The sequence below is a fragment of the Tamandua tetradactyla genome, chromosome 19, assembly GCF_023851605.1.
Source record: "Tamandua tetradactyla isolate mTamTet1 chromosome 19, mTamTet1.pri, whole genome shotgun sequence".
Taxonomy (NCBI): domain Eukaryota; kingdom Metazoa; phylum Chordata; class Mammalia; order Pilosa; family Myrmecophagidae; genus Tamandua; species Tamandua tetradactyla.
The window spans coordinates 5621365-5648111 of NC_135345.1; the positions used below are offsets into that span (position 1 = coordinate 5621365).

The 26747-nt window shown below is 57.3% G+C and overlaps 1 protein-coding gene across 1 annotated transcript in view; it reads right to left on the minus strand.

Annotated features, from left to right (window-relative positions):
- The window catches only part of SORCS2 (sortilin related VPS10 domain containing receptor 2), a 539078-nt gene extending 514210 nt beyond the window's left edge, over positions 1-24868 (minus strand). Inside the window, exon 1 of the mRNA XM_077136335.1 lies at positions 24404-24868. Within this exon, the coding sequence (XP_076992450.1) occupies positions 24404-24868 (465 nt within the window). The remainder of the gene's footprint in view (positions 1-24403) is intronic.
- Between the last annotated feature and the right edge of the window lie 1879 nt (positions 24869-26747).

The window sequence follows — 26747 nt, forward strand, 5'->3', positions numbered from 1 at the left end:
TTCGAACCACCTGGCCAGGACCTGGCCTCTTGGGAGCCTCCTCCCTCCCAGCAGGTGGGTAGAAATGGGGTTCCTGCAGGTGGTACCAGAGGGGACCCCAGAGACGAGCTCGCCAGCCACCCATTCTGCCATCCCACCAGCCCGGGACCCTGGCTCGTGCCACACCATCTCGGCATGATCTATATTAGTCGTAGATGACCCAAGTAACAACACAACCAAGCAGTCCTCGAGCTCCTTCTCCATGCCAGAGGTAGTGATAATCCCATTTAACAGGTGAGAAAACTGAGACCTGCAGAAGTGAGTCACCTCACATGCTGCTCAAAGCATGGACTCCAGAGTGAGGATTCAGAATCCAGGGGGGCACTTTCAGGCTGAGTGACCCTATGCAGGTTGCTTAACCCCTCTGTGCCTTGGCTTTCCCACCTGTCAACAGGGCAATCTCAACACCTGTTTGATAGGGTGCCTGGGAGGCTGCAACGAGGCCGTTCTGATAAAGCGCTCCCTGGCACAGGGCTGCGGGAGTGGGAGGGCAGGTAAGGGCCACCACTCAGATGTCAATCTGTCTAGGTACAGAGCTGTGTTGGCCCCAAGCTATTCCTGCCACCTCCCTCTCCCCAGGAGCCCTGGTCTGCCTCCTTGGCCCCCACACCACACCCTAAATTCAGGCACATACCTGCATCCCGCCACCTGTGGTCACCCATATTTGGGCACCTGCCCTTCCTCTGGCAGGATCCCAGCCCTCCGGTGAGCACGCTAGGCAGGCACAGGTGGGGCTGGGGGCTCAGGGACTTCCCAGGTCACACCAGGTACCAGGCACAGGGCACGGTGCAGGCCAGCCCCCTGCGCCCAGTTGCCACTGCCTCGCCACCCCCCAGACGGCAGGGCTGGATGGAGAAACATGTCCCTCCCACCTCACTGGCCCGGCAGGACCTCTCCACCCGCCTCTGACCCCCATCGAATTGAGTTAACTACTCCAGAGGAACCAGGCAGAAGTGGAGCGTTCCACGGCACAGCCTTCCTGGCAGGACACACGGGGAGCACGGCCTGCTGGAGCGGGACACTGAGGGGTACCCAGCAGGAAGGGGAGACGCGCTTCGCCGCAGCAAAGTGCTCACTGGCCTCAAGCTGCTGACCTGGCCGAGCACACGTCCAGCCCCCAGCCAGCACCGAGAAAACCCAAACCCCTACAGGGCAGTCTGCAAATGATAAAAGCCCTCATTAATCAAAGCGTCCTGGATTTCTTTTTTACTCTTTCAATAAAACACTGATAAAGACAGGAAGGGGCCATGGGGGAAGGGGTAACAGCCACCATGAGGTCACAAGAAACCCCTTCTGGACAGCTCCATGTCCCTAAAGGGTCTGTCACTGGCTCAGGCTGTGGTTTTGAGGAGCTTCACTCACCGCCTGGGGAGGCCGCACCCTCCACACACCCCACCCAGGCCACAGTGGGCAGGCAGGGCTGGGGGCCAGGGAGAGGGAGAGCCGAGGGCCCAGGGTCTCCCTCTGCCATGGCTTCAGACCCAAAGCCCCCAACAGAGGTGTCCACATCCGGGTCATCGAGCCTGGACCCAGACTTGCCAGCCCAGCCCAGACCCTCCCCCAGGCCCTGCCCCAGCCGAGCCCCCTCCCCCACCCCGTGCTCGGGCGTCTGCACAAGGATGGCGTGGAACATACCCTTGGAACCTGGTCTCATGCTAGCCGCGCTACAGTCCTGGGGCACAGAGGGGAGAAACTTCTGGAAAGTATCTGCACTCACACCAACTGCTTTCAGTGCCCATGGCCTTCCACCCAGTTTGTCCCAGGAGATGATCAGACACAGGCATAAAGATTTATATCCAAAGGTGTTAATTTGGCTAATGCATGCCAATATAATCACTCACACTAAAAAGTCAGATCCTTCCAAGGACGCAACCACAGACCAATGAAGAAACGGCAGCATGGTCACCTGTAGTTTCCAAGGATTTTCACCCACGGAGAAAAGCACTTGCAATATAATGTTAAGTGCACGAAATTCCAAGTTGTGTATGCAGTAAGGTCCTAATAATTGCACAGAAGGAAATTTGGATGCTGTTGTCTCTGATGTGCGGGGGTTGTGGGTAATTTTAGGTTTCTTTTTTCCTTTTCCAGGGATTCTAAAATGAGCCTGAGTTAGTTCCTTACTCAGAATGAAAGTCTGTTTTGTGTTTCATTTTCAAATAAAGTATAAATGATGTCTCTTCCACGCGGGTCTCCCAAGGCCTGGGACCTTGACGTTGTGGGGTCCAGTGATGGAACAGGACACAAGGGGAGGAGCCCTCCTCCAAAGAAGGGACCCCTCACCACTGCAGGTTGGCTAATGAATCACTGGAGCGGAAGGGGAGGGGGACAGTTTTTCCAGCTTCTCTGTGGCTCTTTGGCAGGGCAGTGTCCAGGCCTGACCCTCAACCCAGCACCCGCTCCAGATAGATCCACCTGCTCTGTCCACCCCATTCAACCCCCCACCCCCATCCCATTCTCCCTCAGCAGGCAACCCTGCCTGACATTCTAGCTGAGCCATGACCCACGGTCCCCTTTCTCACCCCCACCTGCCCATCTGCCCACCTGCCAGACTACAGCCCACAACATCCTCTCCCACGCGACCCTCTGCTCCAGCCAAACTGCCCTCATTTGGTCCTCCAATGCTGTCAAGTTCATTCAGGCTGCAGGTCCCAGCCACGGCTTCCCCTAGGTACGCCTGGCGGGCTGCTAAGGCATCTCTGGACTGCTGTCCCTCAGGGCACCACCTGCATTGCTTTCTCCCTGGTGCTCACTACCACCTCTGTGTCTGTGTTTGGTGTCTGCCTCCCTCTGTGAGGACGAGGCTCTGTCTGACTTTGTCATCGCTGCATTCCCATCACCTAGGACAGGGCCTCGCTCGGCGGACACTCAAGATATCTGCCGCATATAATTTTAATTCCCCAAGCATCGACCAAGTGCCTCGTCTTCCAGGAAGCCTGCCCCGACCCACGGAAGGAGACAGCTGCCCCGCCCTCTGGTCCTGCGGTCCCGTGAGTACGTACCTGTCCATCGCTCATGGGGCTATGGGCTCCCAGGAGGCAGGGCCTGGGTCTTTCCTTTCTCTGCAACCCCCGTGTCCACACAGGCCTGGCACACAGTAGGTGCTGGGTGGGCTTTGCCAAAACCATATCTCTCTGGCTGACAACGGTCCTGCCCTGTGGCGAGGGATTTGGGGTGAGCTTCACCAATTCAACCCAAGCCCTCGCTCATCTTGAATTGGGGGGATATCGGGGGAAACCCTGGCTGCACAGGGCAGCACCATTGAGCTTTCTGATTCCTTAGGCCATATGCTCCCCCACAAAGGTATGCATGGAAGCCAGAAAACCCACTCAAAATAAAGGCACCAGGCCCACCCACCAGCTCCCTCTTAGCCTGTCCAAAGTGGCTTCCCCCAGGAGATCCTCAATCAGATCAAACTTTTGAGAACACGTGTTCAAGGACATCAGTTCATCAGCTCAGGAAAAAAAGAAAGGTGAAAAAATTTGCCTACTAGAACTTGGGGACATCTGGTCAACCCTCAGGGTCGTGGCCAGCTCTGTAATTATGAAGGAGAAAGTCAACATGATTAGATGCTTGACTGGGTGCCTCTATTGAGTGGATGCATTTGCTCATGTAAGTAACTGTGATTCATTAAATAGTGTTCTGCTTATTAAAGCATTTCTTTCCTCTCTCTGACAAACCACTGGGCCATTGCTTTGCTTTGGTCTGAAAAATCATTCTTTGAAAAAAAATTCTGTGGGTACTACTGAATTAATCATGTACTTTCTATAGCAACTTGGAAACATAAAAGAAGCTAAATGTGGGGTGCAACAGAAAGAGTGCTGGGAATTTCCTATGAACTCAGCTCCTAGGTCACTCCTGCCCCAGAGCGGGCAAGGGCCCACTGGGACGGGGCTCTGACACAAAGCGGCATCTGTGCATTTGCTCAGGGTGACAGCGAGCAAAACAGCTCTAGAAATAGGAGGCTTGGCACAGTTAGCTCAGGACTTCCTCATGGAACTTTCCAGAAGTTGGGGAACATCAATTGGCCCCACTCCTTCTGAACCAGACAGCAGCCCTACCCCCTTGCCTGACTCAACCCCACCCATCTAAATGAATACTGAATAGCAAGTTCAAGAAAATCGGTTTGAAGGGGACCAACGTCCCAGCCTTCCTGGGGCACGCCCCTGGCTCCATCTGGCTCTGTTTGAGTTAGGAAAACGGGCATCTTCTTTCTCCTCCTGCCAGCCCTTCAACCACTCATTGATTTTCATTTACTTCCTGAGGTCCTACTATGCGCCAAACCTCAAATCAGGCACTGGATCAAGGGAGGGACACTGCACATTCCCGTTGGGGGAGGAGGCAGCCCCGTAACCAACATGGGCCACACACTGGGGAGAGTGTGGCCTGGTCACCTGTCACTGCCAAGCCTCAGCTTCTGTTCCAGGCATCTGGGAGAACAGCACCTGGCCTGGTCCATAGCTCAGGGCACACATCTTCGCTGCAGCACAGCCACCCCGCATCAGGGCTGTTTGCAACTGAGCAGGCGCATAGAAAAGCCTGGCTCAGGCATCCGAAGCACCAATCAAACCAAGCCCCTGGCTTTGAGTGCTCAGTGGGTTGCTCTCGTTTTAAATGGCAAATACTTTCAATGGACTAGTTCTGAAAGCCCTTACACAAATCGCCGACTTCTTAGATCAAGTAAACCACGCAGCCTTTTCTTTCCCTAATGGCTTGGCGTCATCGCTCTGAGCACCACTTACCTTTCCAAGCTTCAAAGCGGCAGAACGTAATATGACGGGTGCAGAAAGGAGCAGGGCTGCTGACAAGCACGGTTCGAGGTGAGGGGACCCCGGACAGTGGAGCTGGAGAGGGCTGGGTCTGCGCGCCCCTCCACTGCCCACGGGGCCTCCCGTATTCCCCTCCAAATTCCCGGGGCCCTACAGAGGTTCTCAGAGTCGGCTGCAGATTGGAATCATCTGGCCCTCACTTAGCCAGACCAATCACACCAGACTCCCTGGGGCGGGGCCAGGCATCAGCTGTTTTAAGGCCCAGTTTGAGAAACTGGGGTCCACCTGGCCGCTCCACACAGCCCTGGAGCTTGACATTAACCCTGCCTCTAGGAAGTCAGCTCTTCTGGTGCGGACAGACAGACACACATACACACACACCCTCACACGCAGAGTGACCATGAAAAGATGAACTAAATGCAAATTGCATCCGTGTCATGGAGGAAATGAGTGGGAGGCCGGATGGAGAACAGAAGGAGGACTCATTTGAGAGGGAGGCGGGAAAGGGGGAGGGGTCCCCGGAGGAGGAGCAGTTGGCCATGCCCTCAGGCCGGGAGAACTGCCCCAGCCAGGGCTCTCAAGTGGCAAAGGACCCAGCATGTTCCAGAAGCTGAAAGAAGGTAGGGGTGGCAAAACTTGGGGGCAGGGGAGGCGGAGTGACGCGCAGATGCTGGGGTGCGGTGGGGGCCCAAGGAAGGAGTGTGGATTTGTCCCGAAGTCAGTGGCTTTGCGTGGACTGGAAAGTGGTGGGAGCGTCTGTGTCAGAGCCGGGGGTGACATTCCAATGGCAAATGACTACACTCGCCACATCAGAGGTCACCCCATGACCTTCAGCACCAAACTCCCACTGGCTTCAGAGAGATTTAGAAACACACACAGAGCCTAGAATCAACCTTTCACTAAATCTGTAAAAGGTATCAAGGCATTTTAGAAGACCCCAGTCTCATATTTGCATCTCAAACATCGAGCATAAAGAGAGAAAAAGACTTTGCATTGTGTATAACATAAATGTCTTTAATCTCTTGAGAGTGGAATTATTTCTGTGGGCTCAAGTTGATATCTATAATTAATATCTATGAAAAGTTGAAACCAAAGAAAAAAATTTGTTCAGGCTCAAAGTCCTCAAGCGGTTTCTAGGTAATTAACAGTTTGGTCCCCGCTACAGTAAAAATAGGCTTCCACCTGAAACTAATTTCCTTTTTGGCTACCGAGGCCATTATTTGAGTGATGGAGGAGAAGAAAGCTATTAGAATCCATTTACAGAGCACAAATATGAGGTGACACCCAGCCGGGTAAAATGTCCGAGGGCAATTAGAAGCACAGAATCTCCCTGCTTGGGCTCTCTTTAATTGGCACGTCCGACCTCCTACGTCAGCCCAACCCACTGACTCACAAAACCTGCAGAGACCAGCTCTCCTTTTGGAGGAAGTTCGACTCCCCAGCCCTCTGTGGTCCACTTGTTCATGTACGCCAAGTGTGCCCACGTCACCTAAGAGACCCCAGCCGGGACCCCAGCCTCGCTGGCTGTCCCCTCCGCAGGGCCTCAGGCCCCACCATCCAAAAACAACACCCGTCCGTTCCAGCCAGCCTGTGTCAACCCTGCCAACATCTGGGGCTCCCTTGAGCTGGAGCTCCCCACCAGCCAAGCCCCCCCACATTACTTCTTTGCTTACTGATTATTTACCCATGGCTTAGTTCCCTTCGTGTTTATTTACACGTCGCTGTCACCCACAGCACACAATTAAATGATAAGCAATGTTGAAGAAAGAGGCCACAGGTCTTGGGCAATTTCGTCCTGGGAGGGGAGGTCGTACTCCTCCACCCTACCCTGGGCTGGGCCATCCATTCTTAGATGCTCAAGAAATATTTGCTGTTTGCTATCATTTGAGGTTGGCCAAGTTTTGCCTCCAAGCAGCTGAAAAGTCTTCATGCCAAGTAAAGGCCCGTGTACTCACAGAGCAATGCCACAGCGGCCTGCCCTATGGAACCACCCAGCAGGACCACAGACAGAGCTGCCGAGACGCCAGCAGCAGGCAAGTTGGTTGAACCTGCTAGGAAAACAGCTCTCCTTTATCTCTCCACCACTGGGCGTGCAGCCATTCCTCGGTGTTCCCGGGGTGCCTGCTCTGCCCGGGGCCCCGCTCAATGGGGGCAGGGGGACAGGGGAGAAGGGGGCATCACAGGCTCCAGTGGGGCGAAGCACAGTAGGGCCAAGGGCAGGTTAAGAAGTGGGCCTGGAGGATTCCAGAAGTAACAGGTACAAAGGCCCCAGATGGTGGGGGAGGAGTGGGGGAGGTTCAAGGCCCTGGGCTGCGGGGTGAAGGCAGGGGGACAAAAGGGGTGAAAGGCAAGGGAAGAGGCCGGCCGGGGGTGAAATCTGGGCCCAAGGAAGCCTCTGGAAGATTTCGAGCTGAGAAGGGACACGAGACCTGAGCTCAGCAAGAAGCAGGCTGCACTGGGGGGGGCGATCGGAAGACACCGAGCTCTGAGTCGAGAGGAGAGAAACCCCAGGAGCCACCGTCTGTATTGGCCCTGTCGTTGGAGGGAATATGGGGCGGGGGGGGCCAAAGATGTCCCCATTTTAATCCCTGGAACCTGAAAGTCTGTCACCTGCCAAGTTACAGGCCATGCAATGAAGCGTGGCCCGGAATATCTGGAGGGCCGATGGGATTTCAAGGGTCCTTCTAAGAGGAAGGCAGGAGACCTGAGGGAGAGATGTGGTGACAGAAGCAGAGTGCGTGGTGACTCCAGGACGGAGCCACGAGCCCAGGAAGGCAGTGGCCTGCAGATGCTACAAAAGGGAAGGAAGCAGATGCTCCCCGCAGCCTCGGAAGGAGCCAGCCCTGCTGATGCCGTGCCTTTTGCCTGGCGAGACAGGTTTGGGATCTGTGACCTCCGAGCACTAAGAGAATAAATATGTGGCGTTCTAAGCCAAGTCTGTGTTACCATGGGGAGAGGTGGCCTTGAGGGAATGGCCCTGGCCATCAGCCCTGCCTCTGTCCACTGCTGTGGCCTCCCGTGGCCCAGCACTGGGCTGGGTGACCTCTGCTGTGTCGCTCACCATTCAGGAGGGCAAGGCAAACAGATCTCAGCCTCATTCCCACTTTCTCATGTTTGCCAGCAAAGAAAGACCAAAAGCTGCTTAGCCAGTGTCACCCTACAATCCCTGGAGGGAGACTGTTTTCCCTCACCTTCCAGGAAGCTGCAGCGCCGAGAGACACAGCCTGGGAACCCTGCTGCAGGGACAGGCATCCCTGGTGTTCGCCCCACTGGCCATCTCAGCCTGCAGCACAAGCTTCTTAGCACCAACCTCATTCAGAGCTGATCTACTTAGGAAGGTGGTGGGCCTCCCATCGCTGGAGGCATCCCAGCCAGGACATGGGGGTTTGCAAGTGCTTTGCAAACTCTGGGATCCTGGGGTCTATCCCGGGACTTGGCAGCCACTCTGCATATAGTAGGTGCTCAGGTGTTATCGACTGTGGGGACCTGCCTGGAGGGTCTTCCCACCCACTGGCCGCCCTCTGGTAGGGTGAGTGGGAAGCGGAGACTGGTGGTGGGAAGTCACCTTCTTGGGGAGCAGAGGAGCCCCATCCGTGACTCACCTTCTGTCCAGTGCTTGTCACCGCACTCAGACACCCCAGGGAGGGCAGCTGGAGGCGAGGTGTGAAAACAGACTCCAGCAGACTTCCTCGCAGAGGCAAGCCAAACCCAGCCCACGGCTCGCTCACGGGGAGCATCACGGCACAGGGGCAGAGACATGAAATAAAAGCCCCAGGGATCTCCACCTGCCGCCCACCCCAGCTCCTGGAGACTCATGGCTGGGTTCATTTCAGCCTGAAAGTCTGGCCCAGGGCCCTCCCCTCAGGGAGGAGCTTTCAGCTCTTGGGAGTCCTGGTCAAGGCTTATTCCTTAGTCCAGTCCCACTGCTAACAAGCCCCTTGGCCTCCCTGTGCCTCAGTTTCTCCCTCCATAAAGTGAGACAGCAGGCCTCCAAAACTCCTTGCAACTCCAAATTTTCCAGATTATACCTGAGTGGTTCTGACTTCTTGTGGTTGGGACTTTTGGTGCTAAACCAGCAGGCCCGTCCTCCATCAACCCCTGGCGGCCACCCTGCTGCCCTCTGGTGCCACACCACCACCTCAAACCACAGCCAGCCTGCCCAGGCACACGGGCCTCAGGCATCCCCAGAAACTCTGGTTCCCACTGGCATCATCTCACACCTGCCCTCTTCACACTACCTCTCTCCCAGCAGTGCCAACCCTTGTCCGCCACCCTCACCCACACGAATCCGCGGGGCACACTGGCCAAGGGGTGGCACAGGCACCCTGTGAAGGGCTTCCTTAGCCCACAGGTCACACAGCAAGGGGGCCATGTGCCACAAGTCTCCTCTACTTCCGAGCTTCATGGCCGTGGCTCCGAGCAGGGCCGAGGGGTAAATGATAGAAGGCAGAAGGGGGCGAGGGATGGTTTGGCTTTGTCTAGATGAAGTCAGGCCTGTGCCAGCTTTCCTAGCAGAAATTGCAGGGCCCAAAACTAATGCCTCCTGGGGGTCCCAGAAGTGGTGGTGGGGCACGCATGATTTTGGCGGAAGGCTGTGGTTGTTCTCCTGGGGCAGGCAGGTGGTCCCTCCAACGACAAGATCGAGGAGCAAGATTACTGCTCAGCCCCTTGGAGACTTACTCTACCTTCTCCAGGGTACTGCCTCTCCCTTTTCACCTTAGCAACACTTGGTTTTCAGCTGGATTCTCCCAGTTCCCATCTATGAGGCTCCAGGGTTGGGCACGTGGGCCTGGCCTGACCCAAGAACTCAGCACGATGGGTTCAGGGTGGGCCGGAGACCCAAGTAGGCCAGTGAATCTCAGTTCTGGACTTCTGCTGAGCTCTTCAGCCAGTTTCTCATGAAGCCAAGGCCTAGGAAGGCTCAGGACTGCCTAAGAAGGAAGCCAACAAATGGGAAAGCAGGGCCCAGAGACAGAGACTGCAGTTTGATGTTAGAGCTCCTAGAGCCAGCCAGGCCTGAAGCCTACCCCCAGCACTTTACAGTTCTATGGAAATTCCACTTTCTCACATAAGATGATTGGAGCTGGGTTCCTGTGACCTGTAAGCAAGGGCTCTCTTCTGTGCACAGCATTGTAGGAGGCACAGAGGGAAAGACAGGGAAATAGGAGCATGTTCCTCACCCTTGAGTAACCTTACACCTAGCTGGAAAGATCTGACTAATCGGCCAGAACACTACCAGAGGGGCCCACAGGCTGAAGTGCATAGTGTGAGCTACAGTTCCTGGCAGGGGCTGGGAAGAGAAGAAGAGCTGGAGGCCACAGTGGACAGCTTCCAGGAGACTAAAGGCCTCAAAAGACATTTCTGCCAAAGCATTTCCTGAGCTCTGGCACTTCTCTCCAATTCACAAGAATGCCTCTCCCCAACAGGGTTGACAAGAGACCAGGGCAGGGAGGCCAAGGAAGTCCAGGCCACCAAAGGGGATTTACCACGCAGGTTACTGGAAGTGCTTTTGATGGAATTAAGCAGAAACTGACACCAGGCGACGTTCATTCTCTACTTCTCTTATGCTAAAGAAACTTCCGTCCAAACTTGTTTCCCAGGTAGAGTGGAAATAAAGGAGATTAAGGGTTTGCCAACAGGCTTACCCACTCGCTAACCTTACCTCTTAGGATGTTTTTGTACTTGATGGAATTTCAGGTGAACAGTCTCTGCCTGGGTATTTTCCATGACTGCTTGCCCTGCCACGGCCCTATGCATGGCTGATTGCATTCATCCTCCAGGCCTCCTGGGAAATGTCACCTCCTCCCAGAGGCCCTCCCTGACCACTGGCTTGTGTGGACCCTCCCTCCCTCCCCTACCCCATTCCCACCCAGTTAGAGACCCTCCCATCACCCTTTGCACTGCCTGCATAACACCCACCAGCCTGCCTCCGGGTCCACGTCTGCTCCATTGGGCAGGGCAGGGGCCACATTTCATCCAGGCCACATCACCCCTTCCACATGGCAGGGAGGGCACCCAACAGCTCGCTATCAGACGAACAAATCAGCCATGCAAAAACACCCCTCTCCGAAACGTCTTCCGGGGCAAATATAAATTGAGCCAAGCGCTTCTCAAGTGTTCAACAAAAACCCACAGGCTCCTCCTGGTAACCTGCCCCTGTGCCAATCCTGTTGAAAACAGGCCCCAGGAGCACACAGGAGGGCTCATGGGGACAGTGCAAAGCCAGGCCGGCCTGGCCCTGATGGCTGGGCGGACGCGGAGAGGGCAGCGGGATGCAGTGGGCCCACCTTGGAAGCTGGAAGGTCTGGGAAGAATGTGAGGGTATAGGAATGCCATGCTTCCCTGCCCTTCCCAGGGCCTCGTACTCCCCCTCCAGGCCCTGTATCCCCCCACATTCCCCACCACGTTGGACAGAGGGGGTCTCACAGGCACTTGAATCTCTGCACTCAGTGTGCCCAGAACAACCCCAGCCACAGGGGTGCCCAGGAAGTGCATTTGTCGAGGCGGGGAGAGAAGGGCAGGAGACCAGCCCGCCTGCCACCCCATTCTGCTGAGACCTGGCTTGACAGCAATGCCGTGATTGGCCTTTTGGAGCTGCTCAATGATGCGGCCTCTGGGAGGTGGATGCTCGCGTGGCTCCATGGAGAGCTGGGGGCAGTTTGCTTCAGCCCCCACCGTGCCCAAGGGGCAGCCTCCAGCTCCCTCCACCTGCTCCCCCATCTCAGAGGCCAGCTCCAGATTCCACGAGCTCTCCCTGTTCTCCACATCCAAGCGGGGGCTGGGGGAAGCAGGCTGGGGTCTCCCACTGCCTTGGGCTCATCTTCACCTCTTCACTGCCCAGGAGGGCACTGGGGTGTGCCGGGCCCCAGGCCCAGGGAAGGGGTCCTGCAGGAGGGGGCACCTGGGCGAACCCAGTCCCATGCCCCATGCCCCTACCCGCCACTAGTCGGGCCCCAGAGGTCCCCGGGCCACAGCCCAGGCCTCTGCTCGGCCTCGGGTCAGACAGAAGGACGCCCCGACTTGACCTTCGGGTGCACAGGCCTGACAATAATCACATCAGAAAACGGGGGCCAAAACGGACGTCAACAAGAAATACTTTCTTTGCCAAGCAGAGCTGCGGAGGTGAGTGTGTCCTGACACATCGCCGGGCCTTGTTCCGTGTGCACAAACGCTGCAGAAATGGAGGAAAATGTAACCACGTCCGATTCCTCGGAGGAAAGGGGCCCATGCCTGTACTGCCAGGGTCTCTGCAGGGCCCCTGGGACCCCCAGGCTGAGATTCTCTGCGGGACCGGGAGCTCCATGCACCCTCCCACCTCTCACTTCATCCCCACCTGCGCACCGAGGGGCAGGTCCTGGCGGTCCCCCTTCAATGTGTGACCCGGGGCCGGTGTGCAGGGAGGGGACACCAGCTCAGAGCTGGTGTGCAACCAGCCACGATCCACCCACCTCAGCGCGGTGGACTCTGCCCTCTGGGCCCTGGTCAAATGTGGGCAGGGGTTCCCCTGCGAGCCACAGGGGTGCACCCCACTCCCTGCCCGGCCGTGACTGCAGGTTCAGGGGTCCAGCAATGGACACTCCAGCATCCTAGCCACAGCCTCCAAAACTGGCAGCTCTTCCACCTTCTTATACCTTTATTTTTTAACAGCTTACATTTTTTAATGTTTGTTATAATCAGGCTTTGCCGGTATTAACTTATTTCATATTCAGAGCAATCTTATAAGGTAGGTGCTATGATTAGCTCCGTTTTACAGATGAGACTCAGAGAAGTTGTTTTTTGCAGAAAAGTTGGTAAATGCAAACGCATTAGTCAGAGTTGTCCAGGAATTGGCTCACGCAACGGGGACAGGCAAGTATGTATTCTGTAGGGCAGGCCGTAAGTTTACACCTTTTTTTTGATGTGACTTTCACAAAGAGTTACTCACAGAAGTGGGGTGAAAGTCAGAGCCTGAGACATGAACAAGGGTTGTCTTCCAGCACCCCAACCTGTAACCACCCCAAGACGTCAGAGCCTGCTGCTCCTCTGTGAACGGATAGGTGGGTAGGTAGATGGGTGGATGGATGGATGGATAGATGGACAAAAAGATGAGTAAATGAATGATCTAATGATGCTCAGAAAGATACTTTCATCAGATAGCCTAACTTTTCCCGAGTTTCTCCAAAACTGCTCTCCTGTGGGAAAGCTCCCCCACATTTAAACCTACCCCAAAGTCATCTTCTTTGTTGGAAAGCTGAGCATAACCAGCTGTTGGGTTTTCTGTTTTGTTTTGTATTTATGTAGCTGAGATGAGACTGGGATCTCGAAGGCGCTGTTTAAACACCCTGACTTAATTTTGTAATTGGTGTTTTCTCACCTCCAAGCACCCCCGGGCTAGGGCTGTCCCCCTTGGGTGAAGGACAGGGTCCCAGCAGCAGGCGGTACAGCCCCGGCCGTGAATCAGAGCTTGCGGAGAGCTCTCCCCATGACCCCCGCCAAGCAGACACTTCCTTCACCTCCCCAGCAGATGTCCTTCAACCACACCTGCGTGGGGACAAACCAGTGCTGTAAGAGCTTCGGGATCACATGTGGAACGGGCAGCCAGACCTGTGGCGGGAACCTGCCACCCCACCCCACCCTGCACGGACCCCCTATTTCACAGCAGGGAATCAAGTGGGTTGGGACTCTGGGCTCTGACAACCCTTCAAGATCCACGACCAGCTCCATCGCTTCCACTTGGTAAGTCACAAATGTTTACTAAGCATCAGACACTGGGTGACAGCTGTGATCAAAGCAGACAATAAATCCCTGCCCTCCTGAAGTCTGCACCTCTGGGGCCAGGACAGATGGGGTCACCAGGAGTAGGGGCTGGGGCCACAAGGGTGGCAGAGGAGATAAAGCATTCGTACAGGGCCTGCTGTCCCTTCTGCCTGGCAAGGGAGTAATTATGCATGTGTAGGATTCTCCCTGCCAGAGCCTCAGGGCCTGGGCATGGAATTTGGTGCCTGAACTTGGATGGAAAGCAATGACCCCGTTATTTTCTAGGCACTGCCATCCATTTTGAAGTAGGCAACAAGTCACAGCAGCAGCTTCGGAATCCACGACTTTGTCACCAGAAACCACAGATATTTCCACACCACACTGCATTTGTTCTGACCTCGAGGTCAGCTCACGGCAGCGGCTACTGGCTGCTAGCTCTCACTGATGTGTTACTGAAGAATCTAATTTATTTTGATAACTTCATTGCCATAGAATCAGTTTCCTTAAGTCCTATGTGCCTTATTTTACACTAACTATTTTAAACCTCTGAGAAAGTTCCATGGGCTTCTCCAGGACGGAGGGCAGCCTATGGCACGCGTGAGCTAAGTACGCATGGGCCAGGCTGAGGTTTCTCTCGGCATGTGCACTGGGCTGCCACAGAGCCTGCCCCTGAGCCTGGCACACAGCGGCCACCCCAACTCCTGTCTCACAGACCAGTAGCTGCTGCGGGAATCGAAATAAGTATCCAGAGGCCACTCAATGGTCAAAGGACAAATCTGAAAATAAACTTGGATGGGCTTAAACGGTATTGATGGGAATAAATGGAGAAAGACATAGGGTTTTTATTGAGTGCCTTATTCTTACGGAGCAGAAATTGAATTACTGAACTGGTCAGTGAGGCAGTCAATGAGAAAAAGTGTCTCAAAGTGGGAGAGAGAGTGGAATGTGCTAGAACTTGAGAGGCAAACCGTCAGCCTTAGGAAAGGGGAGCTCTGGCACGTACCTCCCCGGATGACTTCCTTTGCCACCCTTGGTCGAGCGAGGCATCGGTGGCCCACAGGCCAGACTATTCCTGATCTGCAAATGTTGGCGGGTCAGGATTTCCTCGGTTCACAGAAAACGCCTCCTCCCTTGGGTCACACGAGGCAGAGTCCAGGGGTTATCAGAACAAAGCAACTCAGTTGTACCCTTCGGAGGTCCGGGGCCATCTTGAATGCTATGAGTATTTCTTCGCCACAATCACCAAGCAGCGGACTTCTTTGGGTGGAATCCGTGCAACTGAGCAGCCAGGGGTGGAGACTCAAGGCTCACAGAAAAGGAACTTCTGCATAATTCAAATCACATCACTGACCACTATTAGCAGTGTGACTATGGGCAAGTCCCCTCACTGCTCCGAAACTAATTTTTCTTATATGCAAAGTGAATATAATAATAGCATCTTCTAGGGCTATTTCGGGGACTAAATGAGATAGTGTCTGGAATGTGTTTGGCACAGCAGCTGGCACGTAAATGGGGCTATAATTATTAACTTTATCATCACTAATCTGGGGCACAACTACATAAATAATGAAAAACGATCACTATATGATAAAATTAAATCAAAAGCAGAAGCTGCGAGGTGATTCTGGCTGATATGGTGCCATCCCCCGGGCGGAGGCCTCCGAGCTGGCGAGATAGCATCTCTACTTCCGACGCTTCGGAAATATGCACGGCACAGAAGCCTCATCAAGGGCGCTTCCTGAATTAAAACGGATCTGAATAGAAGCAGCCACACTCTGCCCGGCTCTTTCTTACTTTAATTTCAACTTAATTTATCTCTGAGCATCAAGAAACGGCTTCATGCACACGATGCACCCGTACGTTGAGGGGAGCTCAACGTTGCAAGAGATTATCTGCTTTCGCAAGAAAATTACTCAGGAAGGAGAGCGCTGTTATTTTAAGATCAGCAAGCCAGCGTGAGGAGAAACTAATTAAATGATTGCAATTTTCTGTGCAAATACTCTTACTGACTGCTACAGAAATGCAAAAGGAGAGGGATCCATTCTACTCAAAAGACCATCAGGATTTTAATTTTTCTTTTTTCAGATCTCCAGTGAGAGCTCACACTCAAGCATCCCTCTTAAATTTTTAAAACCACAAATGGAGCGTAATCAGAACAAAGATGATGAGTACGATCCGTGGACTGTCCCTGAATCACAGGGCTCAGTGGAAAAGACTTGAGCTCCCCTCCACGGATGGCATCTCTGTGACCAGCTCACGTTGAGGCTGGGGACAAACTGCCTGTGTCTGCCCCTCCCAGCCTCACGGAGCAGGGCCACAGTGGCCTGTGCTTGCGGGACCCTGCGGCGGGGAGCAGGCCAGCCTGGTGCTCTACACTGGCCACCCGAAGCGTCCACGCAGGGGGAGCCAAAGTGCTCCCGGAGCATGGCTCAGCTGGCACCACGTCTGTGGATCCCAGCTGGTGTCCAGGGCACAGCTTTCAAAGGACTCCCTGCAGAAGCAGGCTGGCAGCTGCTCTGGAACTCACGTCCTGCGGACGGGGGCCTGGCCGGCCCGGCCACGAGAACACCGGCTCCCCAGCTCTGGCCTCCCCAGGATGGGGGGAAGCTGGCCGGTGGGGACGGGGCCCACAGCCACGGCATCCAAACGCTGTACATAAAGCATCCATCCAGACCGCTTCTGACGCTTGGGAAAGCTGCACGGCGCCCCGCCTCACCAGGGGTCCGCTCAGAAGGCCATCGTAGGGGTTTGAGACCAGGCACCACCCGGTCCCCCGGGTCGGGGGGTTAGGAGGGCTGGGGGTGAAACGGGACTTTGCAAGAATTTATAAATACTTTATTCTTTGGAGTCTGAGGGAAGCAAGGCAAGGAGGCTCCCAAAGAAAAGGCAGTTTACGAGCCCCGCGAGGTTTCTTACGAAGCCAGAAAAGGCAGAGAGAACCTCTGGGTCATCCCGGCTTATTTTCCCCTTGCCCCAGTCCCGTGTTCCCTGGCGAGATCCTCACAAGTCTTAAAAAACAATAATATAAAATAACAGCTGCCCTCACAAAGGCAAGCATCGAGTGGCATTCTAATCTGAAGGGGCGGGCCAAAGGATGAGGCTAATTTATGACGGCTTTAAAATGCTCTCGAGAACCCTCACGCAACCACACGCTAAATAGTCACTTTGGCAAAGTAAAAGTGGATTTGTAAAATGTGTTCGGGAACTTTATGAGCGGGGCTGGTTATGTGCCTTCGAGCTTTCTTCATCGACTGAGGTCCCCTTTTTCTAGGCCCTTGGCCTTGACTTCTCAGCATCCCAGCTTCCTCCTCCGCCCAGGTGATGCAGCTAATCACCACCTCCTCCAGGAAGTCTTCCCTGGTATCCCTGATCAGATCAAACCGCCCACGTCCCCGACCCCGTGCAGAGTCACATGGCCTGGGGACGCAGGCCCCACAGTCCCGCGGGCCTGCCCAGGCTGAAGGTTCCGGGAGAGTAGGGACCACGGATGGTTTTGCTCGGAGTAAAATTCATGCTCGATGAATATTAGTTGAGGATACAATACCTACGATGAGCTGCTGAGGGAGAAGGAAGATACGCGTGATGTCAACGCTCTTGGAAAACTGCTGAATGCCGGAGGGTGTCAGCAATGATATGGGGGTTCGCCACACCCAGCACTGGCCTTCCGTTCCCCACTTGCCCTCCGAGACATACTCCCCCAATTTACAGCCAGGACCCAGGGCAGGGGCGAGGCCAATGTGCCCTATGCCAAGGTCCGCGACCAACACCTTCCCTAATTACTAATGAAAATAGGGCTGTCGTGGGGCTCCAGGAGAGTGCCTGCCAAGGCCCCTTCCAATCCACTCCTGGTCTCTGCTATATAAATAAAACGTAAATAAATTAACTGATATATATTAAAAGATACACAATACCTCCGTTGGTTGTGATCTTAGAGATTATCTGGCCTTGCCACTCATTCTACAGATGGGAAAACTGAGGCCCAGGGACCTGCTGGCATATGAGTCACGCATGGCCAAAAGTCGAGAGGGAGCTGGGCAGTTCTGCAGGAGTGGGGCACACCAGAGGACCAGCTGCCAGCTGAGCACTGAAGACAGAGCAGGCCCACAGTTCTCTGGAGGGGGAGGGGAGGGTGGACCGGTTTTTTTGGGGGGGAGAAGGGCCAAGGACTAGGGGCAGAGGGGAGCAGTGTGGAGGTGCTGACACGGGCCAGCCGTGAAGCAAGGCATGGGGGCCAGTGGTGCCTGGTCTCAAACCCAGCAGCGCAGCACCCCTGAGCAGGCCCCCAGTGGCTCAACTCCCCACCCAAAGGGAGCCAGAGCAATGGGTCTTAGCCCCTCTTGGGGCACTCCCAGTGAGAGGGGCTCAACGCCCCCCCAAAGCTGCCCCCTCCTCCCCCACACAGTCTCAGCACAGCACAGGGCTTCATGCTCCCCCTTTCTTTCCAGCAAATCGATTCCAGAGGATGGGAAGATGTCGCTGAGAAGCAGCTGGGAAAGGTGAGCCCTTGAGGGGGCTGCTTCCCGCTCACTCAGGGTGTTTCAAACACCCACGTCCAAAACGCACCCCTGAACCTGGAACAAGACTCAAAAGGAAGGCAGTAGGGGGTGCTGCCTCCTGTCCCCCCAGGTCTGCAGGAGGCTCGAGTGGAAAGCAAGAAAGCTGGTTGGGGTAGGTCTAAGCCTCCTTCCCCAAAGCTAGAGGCTCCCTCGGGCCCCCTGCCTGGGAGATGCCACAGCAGGAGCCCCCCTTGAGGACCCCTGCTTCACCTGCACACCTAGCCCCCCCCCAGACCCACCCCAGACCCACCCCCCCAACCCAGGCGTCTTCTCTGCCTCCCCCCATCTTAGTCCCTTGTGCCTCTGCCTTCTACTCCTCACCTTTGTCAGTTTCCCTCGTCTTCTCCACCTCCGTCCACAGCCTTCCCCAGTTGAAGTGGGTCCCCCCTTCCATACCCCCCACCCCCAAATCTGTGTCTCCACTTGAATCCCAGGCACAGCAGCTCAAGGGAAGGAAGTGATCCTCTGGGGTCCAGTCACCACCCCCCCACCTGGGCTGACACCCGCACACCGGGCCCCCGGGATGGATCAAATACCAGCTAGCAGGCTTCTCCGGGCCCTCTGGTCCAGAGTAAACCGGAGGGTGGGTGCCAAGTTTGCCCCTTTGAGGCAGGCGCCTTTTGCCAGCCTTCTAGAAAGTAGCTGACCCCCCGGCAAATGGGAGCCACCGTGAGCCTTAGAGTGCTGGGTACAAATAGCCCCCACTGCTGGCCGGGGGCTCACAAGCCACGCGGGGTCTCCCAATGCTCTGAAACTCTGAATGGCAGGTCAAGGCACCCTCGGCCCAGGACAGGTGTGAGGCAGTGATGTACACAGAGGCTCCCCCAGACCCATCCCCCGGAATCACGTCCATGTCCCGACGCTGACCCCACAGCCCAGGCCACCCGGGCCCTCCCGCGTCCACCATTCAGCCGCCAGGCCGAGGGGTCCCTACACCCAACAGCTAATGGGGCCGGTCACCTGGCAGTGGCCACAACACCCCTTGGCCTCTGCCTCAGGCCTCTCCGGGTGACAGCAGGACTGACAAAGGTGATGGACGGCCACCATGTGCTCACTGGTCCCGCTCACCTCAGTGTCCCGTGAGCCCGTCCCCCGGTCACGCTGGGAGGCCCAGGCTCTGGGACGGGGGTGGCTGGACTTCCAGAACGTCACCTACAAAACGTCCAGCAGACTCGAGGCAGAAGCTGCACTCGCCTCCGAGAGTGCACGGAACTGCAATCACAAAATCACAGCCATCGGCTGCAAATCTACAAACCAGCCTCATGGCCAGGGTTCGGACCCAGGCAGCTAAGGGCCGGAGGTGCTTTAGGGGGAGAATATAACCACGTCTGCACGCGGGAGGCTGACCGCAAGCCGCGAGGCCCAGCGCCACTCAGGGAGAGCCCAGCCTGCCGAGAGAGCAGGGGGCAGCCCGTCTGTCCAACCTCCCTGGGAAACCTCTCAGACCCCCCTACAGGCCTCACCGTCGCAGCAGCCTCCTTACCACGCCCCGTCCAGCGAAGCCACCTCCGTGCACCCTGCCAGCCACCCTCCAGCAGCTTTTCCAAAACTCGGCCCTCCCTGAACTCTTGCCCTGGACCAGGCACCAGTCCAAGCACTTTGTGTGGATTATTTTATTTAATCTTCACAAACCACCCTGTGAAATTTCATTTCCCCCTTTTGCAAGATGTGACTGCTGAGGCTCAGAGAGCTTGGCCAATTTGTCCAAGACGCCGGAGCCGGAAAGGGGTAGCGCCAGGCTACGCGGCATCAGCTGCTACCCCACAAGGCCATGTGGGGTTCCTCAGCCTCACCTTCGGTGTCCCTCGGGAGCTGACTGTAGCCTGTTTTTCCCATCTGTATGTCCCTTCCCTCCCCTCCATGCACAATGCTTTCACTGTCCCTACACAGGACACGTGCACGCCTTTGAATCCCCATCTCCAGACCTTGCACGAGCTGCCCCTCCCCCACACGTCCTTCCCAGACTCCCACACACTCTCCCCACTAGACATGGAGCTCAGGCCACTGTGGGGGGCTGAGCGGCATCCTCTTCAAATCCATGTGCACCCAGAACCTCAGAACGCGACCTGAGTTGGTTACAGATATAATTAGTTAGGATGAGGTCATCCGGAGCATGTGGGCCCTGCCCAATCCAACACGATGTGACTGCTGTTCTTACAAAAAGAAGAGAAGTGGCCCGGAGACACATAGACATACAGGGGAAGAGGCCACGTGACAAGAGACAGGGATTGAAGTGATGCCACTGCGAGCCCCAGAGCCCCAGGGATGGCTGGCCACCACGAGAAGCTGGAAGAGACAAGGAAAGAGCCTCCCCTAGAGCCTTCAGAAGCCCAGCTGACATCTTGATCTCAGACTTCTGGTCTCCAGAACTGTGAGAACTGGTTGACACCACCTAGTATGATCATTTATCACAGGAGCCCCAGGTAACTAAGGCAGACACCTCTTCCATGCAGGCCTCCCGGGTTCTCCCTTGGGAAAGAGCACTGCCCCATTCACAACACTCCGCCCTCGCATCCTAGCTCTCAGCATCGCTTTCTCTCTCCCCTGCTGCAGTACTCCAACTCTACCTACGCTCTAGGGATGCACAGCTGATTAAGACCCCTTCCCTGTCCCTAAGGAGATGCCATCCAGCTGATGGCATGATCAAATCCAGAGAGCTAGGGGGGACGCTCTGGGGCCCTACTGGAAAAAACTTACAATGGCAGCCCACTCGTTGGCCTCTTGGCTCAGAGAAACCAGCTTCAGAAGCTCCATATGTGGGATTTGGGGCTCCCTGGGTAGAAAATGTGAGCAAATAAACATCAGGTTCCTCGAGAACAGGGGGCCCAGAGTGTGACGATCGGCTTGCACTTGCGTCCACATAACAAGGGACTCGACGACCCTAACCCTGCGGACACAGCGCTGAGAAGGGGAGAAAAAGGGAAGGAAGGGCTGACACTGCCTGGTAGACAGTGGCAAGTTCGGGCGAGCTGGTCCAGTGCAGGAAGCTCATGGACAAGCCAAGTGTGCATCACATTTGAGGGCAAGCACCCTGAGGGAAGGGCACATGCAAACTACACTTTGGACGAGCCCAGTAAGCTGACGACGGCCCAGAAACAGTCAAATTGGCACCGGGCTCCGCACACCCCCGTCAGGATAGAAGGAAGCTGCGAACCTGGAGACCAATGCCTTGCAGTATTTATCCGCCTCCAACAGCACCTCCACTTCCTCGGGCAGCTCGGGAGACGCACACACCTGAAGCCGCCCGTGCACAAAAGCATTCTGGCTCCGTAGAAGGTAACGCAGCTGGGTTTCAATGAGACATTAATTTCACACATGACAATTTGTTTCTGCAGCTAAACGCCAGGCAGAGAGGTGATGTTTGAACTTCCAAGCAAGTCCCCTGCGTATCTCCATGGGAGCGGGAAGAAAAACTCACATATGCTCACACTCTGCAGTGACAGGGGCTTGTCTCAGCACCCAGCTTGAATCCTGAGATTCCTGTCTTTGGGCTGGGAGCTCTAAAAAACCATCTTAAAAAGCCCGTCAAATGCTTTTCTAAATTTTTCAAGAAGACATGACAGGGTAAAATGTACACGTTCTCTGCTCATTTTGGCCACCTCCATGGCAGGGGGTTTCTTTTTGGGTTTTGCTACCCATCCAAGTTAGATGAAATAAAATGTTTTTAAAGACTCCACTCAGCAAATCGGCCTCATTTAGTTTCTTTCCGGGTTTTGCTTTCAAATGTGCTGCTTTCAACTGGCGGGAGACCAGGGTGCCAAATCCTGGCTAGCATCTTTGGCCCCATGACTAGAAGTCGCGAGTGGAAAGAGCAAAACATATTTCGCGTGCACAGAAAACACCGCTAAGGAGGCAGCCTGTGCAGAGAAAACAAGAACAAAAAAAACCGGCTCTGCTCAACGAGCTGTCAGTTAGTTTCCGCCCCTCTCACTCCAGGGCATCTGGGTTTTCTCCAGGCCAGGTGAAACCCTTAAACCCTCCCTTGTGCCCCCACCCTCACCCCCACCCCTGCAGCATGAGCTGTCCCATCCCTCCCTACTTCCCATTCCGGAGATGGGTGGCAGGGAGAGAAACAGGAGTGGGGGGCAGTGTTTCGGAGCATAGCGAGACCCTCCTTTCTCCAGACACCACCCCCTTCCTGGCCCCACTTCTGCACTGCTGGCTGAGTGCCAGGCCTGTGCTCCTGCAGTCCACGTTACCCCTCACTTCCCAGTACCCAGAGACGGTGCATCCCCCAAAACTCCTTGGGTCCCTCCAACTTGCTGCACCCCCACCCCACCCACACACAAGCTCCTCCCCCCTTCCCCCGCCTTCACAACCAAGACACAAGCAGACCCGATGCAAAGGGGGGCTTGGTGCCTGCCCGAGGAGCAAAGCCAGGTGGGGCTCCCGTGACAGCCCCCCCACCAGCCCCAGCGCCCCAGCCTGCTCACGGGCTCTCCCAGGCTTTGCTTCAGGGTGGGGTGGGGTCTGGTGCTGTCCTCAAGGCTGCCAGTCCTCATCTCCCATCACTCCTCTGTCACACACACACACCCCCCTGCCGCCCTCCCCCATGAAGCTACAATGACAAAGGGACGGGAGGAGCAGCTAGATCAACAACCTCAGCAGGTGGGGGTGGGGTGGGTACTTCTGGCTCCAGAGGGCTGGACTTGCCTGGAATGTGTATTTGTCACTGGTTTCCGGGTTCCCTTTCAGTCCCCGAGTTACAGCTTAGGATGCCCGGGACGCGGCTCGGTCCTGAGGATCTGGGAGCCAGGAAGTCTGGGCCCAGGCCTCGCTCCCCGCCCAGCTGACATCTGGGGTCTGACCCCTTTTGAAATGCAAGCGGAAAGGGGACAACTGCTAGTTTCAGGGAACGGCACCCCCAGTCTGCACCCTGACTGTCCCCGTCCGCCGAGGGCTTCTGGTCTGATTAGATGGCGGAAATAGCCAAAGACCAGAAACCACTTGAAGTCCTGCAGTAGGCAGCTGGGCAGGGAGGGGGCCCCAGGGGCACCCCCCGGACTCCAGGCCAACAAGGCCACTGGGTGCTGCCTCTGCTCCAACATACTCACCTGCCCACGCCTTCCCTTCTCCAGCACCCCCTCCCCCGTGCTCCCACCCTTGTGAAGTGCTCAAAACTGGCCCACTGCCTTGGCTACAGGGGCTGGGTGAGGGTGACCGCCAGACTGGGCTATACCCTCTCGGGGTACAGAGGCAGCTGGACCCTGATCTGCCCACTCCCAGTGCACACAGGGGCCCTGGCCAGCCCCAGCGCAGCCCCCACTCAGAACTTTGGGAAACAACGGTCACCGAGAAGGGGAGGGGGCAGACACTGGAGGAAACCCTGGCCCAGTGTTGGAGGTGAAGGAGGCTGGGGGGCAAGAGAGGGCTAAGCAGCACCCACCTGGGGAGCCACAGCTACCTCCTCCCTGAGCCATTTCCTCTCCCAAATCTTCAGGACTGGAGAGGCCCCCCCTCTAGGGCCACCCAAGTGCCCCACAGCCAGCGCTGGGGAAAGAGCAGGCTGAGGAAGGGCCCGGGCAGGGGGGTGATGAGCGGTGAAGGCGTCCCCCCACCCCAGTGCCGTGCTGCCGAGGGGCCGAAGGTCCAGTGCAGAGGTGGCCCTGCGGGGAGGGGCTGGCGAACTTCCAGTAGGAAGGACAAAGTGGCCGGGAAGGTGCGGGGAGGGCAGGGAATTCACTACCGCGCCAGAGGGGTGGGGACAGCACCGCGGACACACAGGGCCGGGCCACCCAGGAACCTCCACGGCGGGACCCAAGACAGTCGCCAGCCACACGAGAGGGGTCCGGGGAAGGGGTGGCCCCGCATCGAGGGTCCCAGATCAGCCGCCGAGCTGACCAGGAGGTTCAGGAACACGCGAAGGCGCCACACTCAGGGTCCCGGGTAGACCAAGGCCGGGAGGGTCCCGGAGCCAAAACCCCCAAAAAGCAACGCTGAGCAGACCGCGGGGGATCCGGGAGCAACAGCGAGTTAGGACGTAAAGGACCGGGAGGCGCCCGGAGGTGGCCAGGGTCCCGAAGCCTCTGGGGACCTCCCCGGGTAAATGGGACCTGGGGGCCAGCGGGGGCGCCCCCGGGGTGACTCAGGGTCGCGAAGTCTGCGGGAAGGTCCCTGAAGTGAGGCGGAGGGGCTCACGCATTTGGGGGCGTCTCCCCCAAGTAACAGGGTACAGGAGGCCAGGAGGGGCGCCGCCGAGGTGCCCGGCGCCCAGAAGTCGCCCAGAGCGTCCCGGGTGACCGCGGGGGGTCGGGAAGTGGGGGTCCCGGGCAGGCGCGGCGGGGGGCGCGCGCGAAGGTCACTTACGCTGCTGTTCTCGCCCGTCCAGTGCACCATCGCCTGGTTGTGCGTCGCGTCCCCCTTGAGCACGAACGACGTGCTGATGAGCGAGACCTGCGCCCGCGAAGCCGCTCCGGGGCCCGGCGCCGCCCGCGCCCAGCGCCCCTGGCCCGCGGCGGGGGCGCCGTCCTCGCGGGGAGCCGGAGCGCGGCCGGGGGCGGGAGTCGGGGCGCCGCGCGCCTGGCCCTCTTCGGCCCCTCCGGGCAGCGCGCGCCCTGCGGACCGACCCCGCGGCTCCCGCGCCAGCCGCGCGCGGGGACCCAGGCGCCCGGGCTGGGGGGATCGCCCCGCCGCCCCGCAGGCGACCAGCAGCAGCAGCAGCAGCAGCAGCCAGGGCGGTCGCGAGCGCGGCGGCGGCGGCGCTCCAGGGCTCGGGGCTCGCGCGGCGGGGCCGGGGCCCTTCGGGGCGCGCGGGGGTGCCCGGGGCGCCATGGTCGCCGAGGGGCGGCGGCGGGGCGACGGGGCGACGGAGACCGCGGCCGGGAGAGCGGAGGACGCCGCGGAGCGCGAGCGAGAGCGCGGAGAAAGGAGCCGGCGAGGGGAGGGAGCCGCGCGGGAGGAGGGGACTCGCCGGCACCGCCGCCGCCCGCGCAGCCGAGGGCGCGCACCGCCACCTGCCGGCCGGCCCCGCGCCGCTCAGCGCCAGGGCCCGGGCCGGGGTGCAGCCCCTGGGCCCGCCCGGGGTCCCCTTCCCGCTGGCTTTTTCCTACCTCTTCCCTCCTCTCGCTCCCTTCCTTCCTTCCTGCCCGTGTTTATTGCGCCACTCCGGGCCAGGTGAGGGGCTCAGCCCGGAACCCCCAGCCAGGTCCCACTGCCTGGAGTGTGGTGGGAGACCAACCCCACCCAAGTGGCCCATTTATAGGCAAAATTACTTCCGAGAGCCAGAACTTGGACCCAGCCTAAGTGGGGAGATGCCCTCCCTGAGCGGCCTCTGAAGAGTTGACAGTGGAGACAGAAGTAGGCAATGAATATGCCAGAGGGAACTTTCTAGGCAGAGGGAGCAGCACGTCCAAAGGGGTCAAGGCTGCACCCACAGAACCAAGCCCTCCAGGAGCAGGGCCTGGGGCAGGGGCTTCACTGAATATGCCAGAGGGAACTTTCTAGGCAGAGGGAGCAGCACGGCCAAAGGGGTCAATGCTGCACCCACAGAACCAAGCCCTCCAGGAGCAGGGCCTGGGGCAGGGGCTTCACTCCCCAACCCCAGGGGCCACCCAGGGAGCAGCTCCAGGTCACGAGCATGTCTGTCCACCGCGTGGCTGGAGAATCCGGGGCAGTGGGTAGAGGGGAGGCCCCAGTCCAGGCCTGAGTGGGGAAACTGAGGCTCAGGACAGCATCTCACCCAAGTCCACACAGGAACTGCAGCTCCATTTCACAGAAAAAAAAAAACCTCATTGTGCGTCCATCAGGTGCTCAATACGGACCCCAAGGAAGACAGACAAGCAAAGTTTGCCCAGGAGAAGGCCAGTGTCAGAGTGGGCCACACTGGCCCCACCTTTCACCCCGACACCCTGCTGAGTTGAGGAATCCTCAGGCTCTAGGTCTCTGTCATTCTGCACCCCTGCTGGGTCCCTTTGAGAGAGACTAACGAGGAAGAGTGACATCTCAAACATTTGGAAAAGACAGGGCATGGGGGATCCTCCTGCTTGCTGACCCGGCCCTCCGCGGCCCAAGGGAAGCCCTACCCAGGAACAAAGGCAGCCAATACCCAGGGCTCGCTGCACAGAGCGCATGGGATGGGGGTAGGGGGCTGGGAGAGGTGTGTGCACAGCTTCTCCTCCCTTGGAATGTAAAGTCCCTCACCCCCTCCTGATGTAAAGTCCCAACCTGTCAGCCTCCAAATCCCCAGCTCAGGCCCGGGGTTGGAAGCGGGACGGGAGGAGTCAGCAGCTGGGGAAAACATCTGGTGCCGCGCAGGAAGCGGAGAAGAACAGAACGGGTCAGCACAGGGCCGGGGAGTGGGTGGGGCAGGGCAAAGCGAGGGACCTATGAGAGGGTCACAGCAGACACGCGCGTTGCAGGCAGTGTGGGGAGCGCACCGGGCTGGGAGTCAGAAAAGAGCCCAGGTTTCGTCCGGGCTCAGACCCCAATCCACCACGGCCGTTCCCTCCTTCCCAGCTGAAACCCGAAGGGGGGTCCTTGTGCCCCAGATCTCATCCTGTTTTGTTTCCTGCTTTCTGTACCTCCTGGTACTATCCCAAAACTTGACCGTGAGAAATTATTGAGCATCTGCTGTGTGCTGGACCCTTTCCTAGGGGCAGAGGAAAAAGATGGAGGGGGGGGCCTCTGCACTGCTCTTGGGGAGGTGACATGG